This window comes from Engystomops pustulosus, chromosome 4 (genome assembly GCF_040894005.1).
Source record: "Engystomops pustulosus chromosome 4, aEngPut4.maternal, whole genome shotgun sequence".
Classification (NCBI taxonomy): domain Eukaryota; kingdom Metazoa; phylum Chordata; class Amphibia; order Anura; family Leptodactylidae; genus Engystomops; species Engystomops pustulosus.
In genome coordinates, this window is record NC_092414.1 from 85341446 (window position 1) to 85353582 (window position 12137).

The 12137-nt window shown below is 38.3% G+C and overlaps 1 protein-coding gene across 1 annotated transcript in view; it reads right to left on the minus strand.

Moving 5' to 3' along the window:
- Window positions 1–5883: 5883 nt before the first annotated feature.
- The window catches only part of DCN (decorin), a 42108-nt gene continuing 35854 nt past the window's right edge, over window positions 5884–12137 (minus strand). The window contains exons 7-8 of the mRNA XM_072146551.1: window positions 7707–7845; window positions 5884–7217 (exon numbers count right to left, since the gene is read on the minus strand). Of these exons, the coding sequence (XP_072002652.1) occupies window positions 7023–7217; window positions 7707–7845 (334 nt within the window). The 3' untranslated portion in view covers window positions 5884–7022. The remainder of the gene's footprint in view (window positions 7218–7706; window positions 7846–12137) is intronic.

Below are 12137 nucleotides of genomic sequence, written 5' to 3' on the forward strand. Positions count from 1 at the left end.
GAGTGCCAGAGCTGGTAAAGTAAAGTTTAGAGTAAAGGCACCATCTTTCTAGGGTGGACGGGGCTTTATTTGTTAAATTTGAGGCTTTTATAGCGTAGGTGCACCCCATGACATCACTGACATCAATAGAGATTGGGAGATCGTCATCAACAGCTATATGTAAAGGTGCAAAAACAAAAACTAATTATTTTACCATAACAAAAGTGCAATCCCATATAACAATTTTGTAAAATTATTCATCTGTTATAAGGATAGAACCTTGCTAATGTTGTAGTTGGCTTTTTACTTAAAAGTAAACCACAAATGAAAAATATCAGTATTTGGCAAAAATGCTGAAACATTCTTAATCCACACTTAGCTAATTTCCATATATCCTTGGGATGGACAGCCAGTTTATTCTAGAAATCTACTGATCACTCTCAGTATATGAGTCACTTCATGGCAGTATATCCCTATTTCTTTTACATTTGTGGTTTACTTTGGAAAATGGAAGTTGCCGTTAGAGCCGCAACTCATTGGATTTCTTGGAACATTTTACTTTATTTTTTTTAAAAAAACCTGTTATCATTATAATATTGGTATTAACCCTGTATTTTATGATGGCTTACAGACCTTTGTATATGTTTGATTAAAAAAATGTTGCAGATCATTAGTAAATCTCTTGTGGTGTAGAAGACAATTACCTTCTTATGGTGTTTCTTATTTTGGTAAATCTTTTGATAAAACCATAATAGCTACAGAGATTGTTCTTGTCCACTTCAACTGAACCCTCTATTACCACATGTGTTTTCCACCTTAGTGGACCTGGACTAGGCTATTTGTCTGTTTTTTTAATCAATGCATTCTACTGACTATACCTTTTTACTTTGTTTTTCTGTTCCTATACAACAAAAGGTATTTTAAGTCCCCACAGACTAGTTTTAAGTCCCCTCCGAGCTGTTTACCTGGTGGACATGTGGTGTACACTGCACCCCTGAAGGAGTTTAGCTACCATTCCTTAGTGCAAATCACATATCACAGGCTAGACTATATATTCCTCTCACACAGACTTATCTGCTTGACAAGTTGCCTAGATGCTCCATTGACACCTTCCTGTGGTCTGATCATGCTTCCATCTTTGGTTTCCTAGAGGGCTTCCCTTTTCAGGGCAGAAGGCCTCTCAGAAATTCAATATTCGCCTGCTAGATGATACTCTGTATAATGCTGACGTAAACTCCACCATAAGTAAATTATCTTTATTGCTCCAAATTGCAGCAAGAGAGGGTATATAAGCTTATATCCTCCCATGCTTAAGATGTAGACAATTACTTGGCTGCAAATCCCTTACCAAGCATCCATGCAGATTATGCCTCCGCTTTGGAGAGAGATTTCTCTGAAAATGAAGTTGCATTTGTTGTTAAGCAACTAAAAAGTTGTAAGAGTCAAGGCAATGATGGCTTTACCTTGATATTTTATAAGGTCTGCAGATCTGGTTTACTCTCCTTATCACCAAAGCATTTAATTCTGTTTCTGGGGACTTTCCTTTGCTGAAAAAAATCTTACAGGCATACATCACTGTAATTTCAAGAAAGGATCAGATGCATTGTGTTAATTTGAGCGATATCCCTTCTAAATATGGACACCAAAATAAATTCCAAATTATTGGCTCAGAGAATCCTACCAGTCATGCCTTCCTTTTAAAACCAGAAACAGGTGGGCTTTGTTTAGGATTGAGAAGTCAGGGACAACATGATAAAGACAATATTTTTATTGTTAGGGCCTCCGGAACCCCCTATGTCTACTTTCTATAGAGACTGAGAAAGTTTTCGATTGTGTGCATTTGGATTTCTGGAGGCCACTTTGCGATCAATTGGTCTTCGTCCCCATATGAGAGAGAAGATAATGGCCCTAAACCACACCCCGATTGCTAGAGACAAGGTCAACATCTCTCTCTACCGTTCTTGTAATCAAATGGGACAAGAAAGGGGTGTCCTCTGTCCCCCTTTCTATATCTTTTTGTAATGGAGTCCCTGGCAGTTGCTCTTCCTACAACAACCATACTGTTCAGGGATTAAGGGTTGGGAGTGTGCATAACAAAAAGTCATTATTTGCAGATGACATTCTCCTCTATGTAACTAATCCTAATCTCCCTTGTCGGGGGAGTGTCGTAAATCCCTCTTGATAGATGTAAATATTGGCCTCTTGTATTCCTTTGGTGGAGAGGAGTGGACTTTGAGCAGCTTCAGTCATAGCCAAACATCCTCTAAGTTTAAGCATTCAGCAAGCATATGAAAAATAAAAACATTTTCATTAAACACATAACAATGCTTCACAATACCCTTGGAGGAAGTGTCTCATCTGTCCTTGGTCTTTCCTTCCCAATGAATTGATACTTCCATTAAAGGGGTTTTCCCACTAACTGAAGTTAGGCGTTGGCCCTATACCTATCTCTGTTAGTGTTGAGACCCCCCACAGATCACAAAAATGAGGGGTCCGACGGACCCCTTGCCGTTCCTCAGACAGGCAATCAATGCGTAGGGTTTTATATAGGGAAAACTATAAGGACGCTGTTTACCCGTTTTAAAGAACATAAAAACTCTATTGTGAATGGAAAAGGGGAACCCCAATTGATTGAACATGTCAACACAATTCATAAAGGAAATTCGGATGTATTATCGTTTGCTTGTTTAGAACAGGTCACAATACCAAGACACATGGTGAATAATAAAGAGGGAGGCACTTGGACCATTAGGATTAAATGAAAAGAACGATTTGGGCTTTTTTTTGTAACTCTTATTATAATAATATGTATGCGATGGGGCTCCGCTTGTTACGTGGGAGTTGTAGACACAAAGGTTATTTCCATCTGAGTTGTCATTGGTCAATGCGGACATTTTGTTCAAGCGTAATCCCTTGCTCTATCGAGGGGCAGGGCTAGGGTTAAGCTCCACCCTTTGCTTTGTTTTTATCCAATAAGATTGTTTTTCAGTTCACAGGTGTATTCATCATGACGTAGTTGGTTGTATGGCGCCTCATTTAAAAACAGGTGAGGACGCCAACAACCTAGGCAAGTTGAAGCGCTAAGAATGGCTCAAAACGACTCATCCCTGTTAATGTGTTCCTTGCTGTATACCCTCTCCCTGTGATTGTCATATGTTTTTTTTTTTTATGAGATGGAATAAAGGAAAAAAAATTGTAAATCTACGGATGGTGAGTGCCAACTTTCTCTTTTACCTCTGCTGAATCGACATTCTTTAAATTCGTTGTGTTTTTTTTCTTTGTATGTTTCATGATATCAGTTTTTCACTTAGGCAAACTGTCTTGTTCGACTCTGATCACTCTAGCCATCGTAGCACAACATCTTGTCTTGCTCCTGTTATAGAGGGCCATGTTTGATGATTTTGCTAATCTCATATTATCATTGAATTGTTTATGATGTTCTTTGTGTTTCTCAATTAATGTGTATTGGCCCTTAAAAAGAGTATTCCTTCCTATATTTCTAAGATGCAATTATTGACTGATTCACTGCTCCTGAGAGTGAAGGCTTCAGTATTCAGTGAATAAAACTGTGATGAAGCTCCCTGCACAGCCAGTGTAATTTCAGAATCAGAAAACATCCAACAGTATTTTAGGAGAAAACATTTCATGTTTCTCCTTCCACTCCTCCCATATGGGTGGTACTTTGGGTGGGAGTTCTCTTCTATTAGGTTTTTTCCATTTGCACTAGAGTGTGCATCAATTACTGCTTGCTTCACATGTTTATCCTAGATCATCAAATATTAGTAAAACAGTGCCTCAAATATCATCTTTTGGAAGAAAATTCTATACGACTTTCTAAAAGCCTTGTTACATGCCCTGGGATAATTGGGAAACCAGCAAATCTGTTCTAGAAGGAAGTGGCACCTATTTTTGGACAGCTGTTTTGAAGCTTTTGCTTCTCATCAATGCAGTGCAGAAAGCGGGTTTGGCCAGATGCCATTAGAGTCACAGATTTCCTTTTTTTAATCCATATATATATATATATATATATATATATATATATATATATGTATATATATATATATATATATATATATATATATATATATATGTTTTTACACAAGTGGGCCATGTATTTCTAGAAATACATTTTTATGGTCATGGTTTTTGAAATAAATATTAAATACGTAAATTAGTTTTATCATTAGTAATGTTATATTTTATACTGAATGAGTGATAGTGCCAGTCATGCATGATATGCTAATCATTCCATTTTCTGGCTATTAAACACCCAGCTATTTGACTTAAGCACATCTCTAATTCTAGATACAGACCAACAAATCAAAGAGTTTTTTAACTAAATAATTGCAAACAATCTCCTTTTCTGATCCATGTATAATAGCTTCTTTAACCCTTTGAGGACCTTTTTTGTTTTTTAATTTCCATTTTTCACTCCCCACAATCAAAAATCTAAAACTTTTTTTTATTTACACGTAAAGAGCTCTGTGACCGCATGTTTTCTGTGTAAAATATGGCACTTCATAGTGATGGTATTTATTATTCCATGCCGTGTACTGGGAAGCGGAAAAAAAATTTGGAAATACAGTGAAATTGGTGTAAAAACGCATTAGCGTTTTCTTGTGGGCTTGGAATTTACAGCTTTCACTGTGTGCCCCAAATTACATGTCTACTTTATTCTTTGGGTCAGTGCGATCACGGGGATAGCAAATTTGTATAGGTTTTATAATGTTTTGATACATTTACAAAAATTTAAAACTCATGTAGAAATTACTGTATGTCAGTATATGGGGATTTTCTTCCTTATTCATTACAATGTGCTGATGTAATGTAATGAAAGGGTTAAAACGAGACAGCCATGGGTCTTCGGAAGACCTAAGGCTGTCATGGTGACGGATTGCCGCTCCCCGATGACGTCATGGGGAGTGGCAATCCTTGGCAAGATGGCGGCTCCCATGCTTTGCTGGTGGCGATGTGCGGGTTAACACCCACAATTGGTGCTAGCACCGATCACGGATGTTACCAGTAAGTCTTTGCTGCGCTATGCAGAAAAGAGGGCCAGGGCATGTGCTCTCTCCTAGCTTCTTGGCCGGGAGCAAGAGGTAGAATTCGTGGGGGGGGGGGGGCGAATGTAATACAGGACATCTACCATCAGTAAAACTGATGGTAGATGTCCTTTAAGTCATGTTCCTTGCAATATGAGCATGCCTAGCGCTTGAATCATACATGTATCATACACTTGTCATATGTTTTGTTGATTGCGTTTCTTTATTCTACTTTGCACCACATTGCCATATAGGTATGTTTGTGTACTGACAATATTTTGTAGCAAAGCTTTTTTTAATCAAAATTGGATTAAAACTGGACACATCTTGCATGCACCAACTTCCTCATTATCATATAAATTAGGTATTTCTCAGATGCGACATAATAAACAGGAATAAGATAGAAATATGATAGAAATCATGGTGCCTATGTCTACAACACGCTGCCAGCAGATTCTTACACTTGAGGTAGAGGGAAGATTCCCTTCACCCCATTGCGAAGAGAGTACTTTGCTGCCCTGATGGCCACATTGTAATATTTTGTTTTAAAATAAAACATTTAAAGGTTTAATTAGTTTTATTTGACACTTTTCATACTTATTATATATATTGAGCTTTTCGTAGTTTATTCCGGTCTCTGTTTTTCTTTCAAGAGGATGTTGTGTGTTTTAAGACATAACTATATAACACCCTTTCTCTCAAGATTAAACAGTACATATAATATTTGCATGGATAATATTGTATTCTGAGCTCTAAAAGCTATATGTATTCCACAAAATACATACATTTTATGCTGTAAGTAACTTAGCAAATAAATTGGATTAAAATAAGACATCACACATACGACTTATAAAATTCAACATAATTCAGCTTTTTGTCAATTTAATGAACTTTACAAATAATTCCATATTTAACATCTTCCAGTCAAAATATTGTATGTACTGTAGCTCAAATGTGTAAAAGATGAGGATATCTACAATTTACTGTAACTTCTTAAAACATTAATAGACTTTTCAAACCGATAAAACAACCGGGAACTCCTTCTAGTGTTTCCTTCTATTGTTTCCAGTCCGAGCATATCATGTGGTGCTGCAAAATAGGCGTCAGGGGTCTAGCACATTTTTTAATTTTACCTACTACTGAATATATACGGACTAGACCAACAAATAGCGCGCTCAATACACTTTTGAAAGTACCTTCAATGTCTGCTTTGGAAAATAAACAAATTGCTTAGTTTTAATATTACAGATACATAATGGATATATGCATGAATAGGATATCAGTGGTTTTGTGTTGCACTTTATATACCAATGTCAAAACTAGGACAATACAACATCAATATGACATAAACGCTAGACAAAAGGCAAATAAATCAGTGGCATGAAGATAATTTATAATGGTTAGGCTATTTTTCATCATTGACCATTGTACCCAGTTGAAGAATACTAGAATATAACAGTCCAGCCATTTCTTATAGGGAACTTGTCACCAGGACAGTTTCTCTGCATTTATAACATTTGGTGGGTGCAATTACATAAACTGAGCAATAGCTCAAAAGCTGTTAACTGGGCATGGCCCCATGTCCCGCTCTAAGGGCTGGGCTCTACTTCTTTACTTCTTGAGCTTAGTTTTAAAAATTATCATAACACTTTTATTTTCAGGAAAGAAATATGAAAAAAATCTATTTAATTTGTTCTTCTTAAACAAAAATGTCATTCTTGATTTACCCACACGTACATGTTCCTCAGCAAAACATACACATTTAGCAAACTGCTAAACACATTACAATAGTACAATTCCCATGTTTCATGGAAAGTAGACTACATTCATGATAATACATGACATACTTCACCAGCAACAATATTTGGATTTAAGAAGCAATATTTTCATAAAATATTGACATGAACTATATTTTGGGACAGGTTCCAATTACTGCATAATTACTAGTTGCTAGGGATTAAAAAAAAAAATTTTATTTGACAATAATAATAACCAGCATTTTTACTTATAGTTTCCAATCTGAATAGCAGAGCGTTCATAAACACATCTGAAAGTGGCTGGTTGGATTTCCCAGTACTGGACAGGATTGCTGAAGAGGCTGATTCCTGTATATGAAGCCTTCTTTGTGTTGTATCCAATAGGACAAAAGTCATTTGTTGAAACAGCAGCAATTTTGTTATTGTGGAGATAGACAACCTGCAAAATTCATTATGTATAATGTGAAAAAGGGTATTTATAGCCAACAATACAAAAGCTTTGTTATTATTATTAAACAAAACATCATACAATATTAATGACTTAATAGCATACTTTATATAAGAGATCTACTTAGATGCCATTAGAGCACTAAAGGCCACCAATAACATCACTCAACCCATATTGTGCATGGGTTATCAAATAATGGTGATTTCCCATGATAAAAACTTATTCCAAATCTTGGGTGAGCTAAGAAAAAAACATAAGCACAGTGTTTAAATATCTTAGAGCTTAAATAAGGTAATAACATGCATGGTCTATCACCATTCCATTGAAATCACAATGAGGGGCCCGATGGAGTCCAATGTATGGAGCTCGGAAATCTCGGTCAGCGCCATAGAGATTTGAGTTTTTTACATCTTGATTTGATGTAATATATTATTAATTTGTTTAGGTTTGATTTTAAGGATTTAGATGGAATTACTTTACCTGGATGTACTTGTGTTCATTGAGTCCAGCAGGCACCAGTGTCAGGCTGTTATGGTCTAAGTGCAGCTCTCTTAAATGAGGAACATTGGAAACAGATCCATTTTCAACACTTATTATGTTGTTATAACTCAACCCCAACCTGCAGATATAATAAAACATTTTTAAGTAGAAAAAAATTAACAAAATATTTGCAACATGTTATAGAGTGACCCAATAAAATAGCCAAAATGTGTCACATAAATTCCAAGAGACGCTATAAAAGCAGCAGTGGAGTTGGATCATAGTGAGGAATCAAAGTAAAAGGGGCTGACTGGATCAAGGAATTGAAGAAACTGTTGTTGGAAGAAGTCTGATGTTATGGGATTGTTTCACAGCCAAAGTGTCCAAGCAGGGCAATGATACAAAGCATACATTGAGATTGGAAAATAAATTGTTTAATGAAAATGAAGTAGCGTTGCTCTCATGTTCTCTGACCTAGGATCAGATTTTGGACAGGTATGAGTAGTGTCTTGGAGTTGGGTCATTAATATAAAATACACTGTATATAGTTTACATTCATGGGGATAGTGACTGATCACCCCATTAGGCTCCAACTCAAGGTAAAGTCAATTATCTAAGGGCATCTTTCACAACTGGGTAGGTTACATACCACTGTACCTACCACCAAGTGGCTGAAATGGGCCATTATCTGTGCAATGTTATTAATGAGTTACTGTTTGCAATGCAGTAATGGCACTCTGTCTGGACGTCTGAGTCATTGTTCTTTAACATAGTCTCACTCTAGCGATCTACAGATTGCTGCCATGCTGCTGTTGCAGCAGAGCTGACCTGAATCCATAGGAGATTCTTCCCACCCAAGTTGACCACTGGTCCTCGTTGATACTCCTGCAATCCACTGGTACTCATTAGCGCTGCAGCCAGACAATCTACAGCTCTGTTAACCTCAAAGAAAGGAATTATTGCCTGCCTAGTGTTTAGCTACTGTTGGAAGCTTCCTTCTCTGTGTGTCCCTGGCCTTTCACTACACTGGGAGTGCCCCAGGGGGACACTTTCTACACACATGCCTCCCTCTCTTTTTGCTTCTGACCTGCTAGCCCAGACGGGTGGGGAAGAGGCCTTCATCAGAACCCCAGGCTTCCATGACACCTGCGGCCTAGCTGCCATCATAACCAGCCATGCTATCTATCAGCCCTGGTGGGAATATTGCACATGAATCAGCTACAAAGCATACCCATAAGGATTTAGGAAGTGTTGAAAGCCAAAGGTAGATTTACAGAATACTAAATAAAATATTAAAATTTTAATCTAGATTTTGAGGAGCAAGACAGTTACATGACAAGAATCTGTATAACTGAACATATGCTAAATAGTTGCAATTCAAATTTATGTATTGGATTGTCAAGATGATGGTAGCCTCACATTATAAGGGATGGTGAGATTTGGAGCCCAAAATCAACAGTTCAAAACATTGTTTTCATTTTGTTTGTCACAGTAAAATAAATCTTCCTTGTTATGTTTATTACATTCTGATTTCCATATTTTTTTTTTACTAGAGCAGGGAAAACGATAACAGCAAAACTTTTATTCCTAAAGACTGAATGGGGAACTTCCTTAAAACTCAACTCAATAACTTGTGGTCTTTTTGAGTGTGGGAGGAAACCGGAGGACCCAGAGGAAACCCACACAAGCGCGGAGAGAACATACAAACTCTTTGCAGATCGTGACCTAGATAAGACTTGAACCCAGCGTTGCAAGGCTGTAATGCTAAGCACTGAGCCACCATGATTTACACTTTTCACTTAAAAGTCCCAAATCCTCTGCGGTCGTAAACATCTCATGTACCAGATGTATAAAGCAATGTAAATAAAAATGACGTATAAGTCAGCAGCTGAACTCTTATACACTCTAAAATCCATTGTAAGGAGTGATACATCCCCCCAGTACCACTTCTACCATTGGGTCCTCCGGTTTCCTCGCCCACTAAAAACATACTGGTAGATTGATTAGATTGTGAGCCCCATGGGGACAGAGACCGACTTGGCAAAACTCTGTCCAGCGCTGCACAATCTGTGTGCGCTATATAAATAAAGAATTATTATTCATTGAGCCAAGCACCCTCACTGGCTGCCATTTTCTTTACAGAATGTACTGACCTGTCAACAACTCTTCTTCCACATGAGGAAGATTTATCAGAAGTGCCTGAGAGCATAATTGTTCTAGTCACCCATGGCAACTAATCAGAGCTCAGCTTTAATTTTTTCACAGCTGCTTACAAAATTAAAGCGGAGTTCTGATTGGTTTTCATGGGCAACCAGAATAATCGACCTATCTTTACCTTTGTTTTGCTGCATTACCTCTCCATGTTCCAATGAAAACTAAAACCAGAGTCTGAATATTGTGACTTCATTATGGCTTTCTCTTTAATATTTTAACCAACTAGATATGCAAAAATGTAACAATTGTTATCTATATGTTTTTAATACCTTAACATTATACATTTTGGGTGGCAAACACTGTTTTTTGATTTTTTACTTCCACTCTGTACTGTATCTTCCCTGAGGAATGCAATATATTTTAAGTGTCTCTTATGCTTCTAGGTAAACCCCAGCACATTTTTGTGCAGGTCTGGAATGTGTTATATGAGAACATATGATATGTTTTGACTGTGCACTGTATGTTAGTGCTTGTCATCCAAGGATTGCTGCCCCTAGGGTTTGCACGTGTTTCAACATAGCTGTCTTAATCTCTAATATCATCTTAAATTGATGTCAAATAGGTTAATCCTCCATCAAGTGCACATCTTATGTTAATCACAATAGATCCAATTCTTAGAAGTGTTTTGGCTTAAGTGTTTTGGAAAAACAGTAGTACATCATTGTAAAGTACAGAGAAGAAAGGCGTGGAAGGGCACTGAGAAATAAAATATTTCAATAATTCAGTATTTTAAATATTCAAATTTAGCCTTACATGACTTAAAATATAATGTTAATTTACTTTACTGTGATGCAGACATGCTGTACTATGTGGGCAATAGGCAACCAACAAGCATTCTTGACTGAGACTTCTGTTAGATTGTAACACAGGACCTATTATGCCGCCTCCTGATCAGCTAGCTTTTACCCACATCTTTCAGACTGTTGTTTTTGAGGATGCGATATGGCCCACATCTGGTGCCCTGCTCTCAGGGACAACGTGAAGATTGATTGTATCTGTGGTTGAGACCTCTTGCAACAGATGCTTTCCCCATGCTTCCGCACATCTTTTTATAAGAAGGTTTTGTGAATCTACAGCTATATGTACCTTCCCCCAGTGTCCCTTCCTCATCCCCTTTATGTTTTATTGTTTTAACATTTTACTGTTAATTATATGTATAATTGTTAAGCATATACTTCTCTTATGTGTCCCCTTGCACATGGTTTCTCTCTAGCCTTGTCTCATAGTATGGCTTTATTTACATTTAAAATAATAAATCTTTTGTTGAAAGTGGAATAACTGTTAGTATATTTTGATAAACCAGCCATTTTGGGACTTGGTGATTGCCACGCATGCTTCTGCGACCCATGTTCCAGGTCTCAGGGGCACCCATGTGCCTCCCCGCGCCCCGGGATCCCTGCAGCAGCACTTACCTTCCCTTATTCCAGCGGTGCTCCCCTTGCTCCAGGCGGGCCAGGTTCTGAGATTTAAAATAATTGGTGCTGGCTGGCCGCTTTCCCTGTTAAATTCCCAGCCCCTTCCTGTGACCCCCTGCTGGATCTTTTTGCCTCGTGCCTTTGAGAAAGCTTCCCTGCGTTCTTTATGTGATTATTGTGTTTTCCCGTTGTGACCTCAATTCATGTTTCTGACTCTGATTATCTGCCACCTGTCTTGACCTTCTGCCTATCCACGTCTCTGCCTCACGATTCTGTACCTCGCCTTGGCCACCACCGCGGACAAAGTCATGCCTGTAGAGCAACCTGGTGGTACCATGCCGCAGCATCTCCAACTTGCTTTGTGGCGGGCTCTGGTGAAAACCGTGTACCACTTAGACTCTACTCCCAGCTGTCGGCTTACATCATTCTTCGCGGTGATACTTAACATATTTATGATTTTACTTGTTTATTTATGTTGATATCAGTTCCATGGAAAGGGGAGCGATTTGAACTTTTAAGTTTTATTAACCTCTTAACGCTCAGCGTCCGATATATAGGACGCTGAGCGCAGTGACTTAGCGCTCAGCGTCCGATATATCGGACGCTGAGCTGATGCCGGTTCAGCTCAAGATCTGAGCCGAACCGGCATCGGGAAAGACGGGGTGCCGGCTGTGACTGATAGCCGGCACCCCAGTGTAACACCCGCGATCGGAGTTGTCTCCGATCGCGGGTGCTTAACCCGTTAAATGCCGCGGTCAGCGCGACCGCGGCATCTAACATGTATCTGGGGGATCTTTCCCCC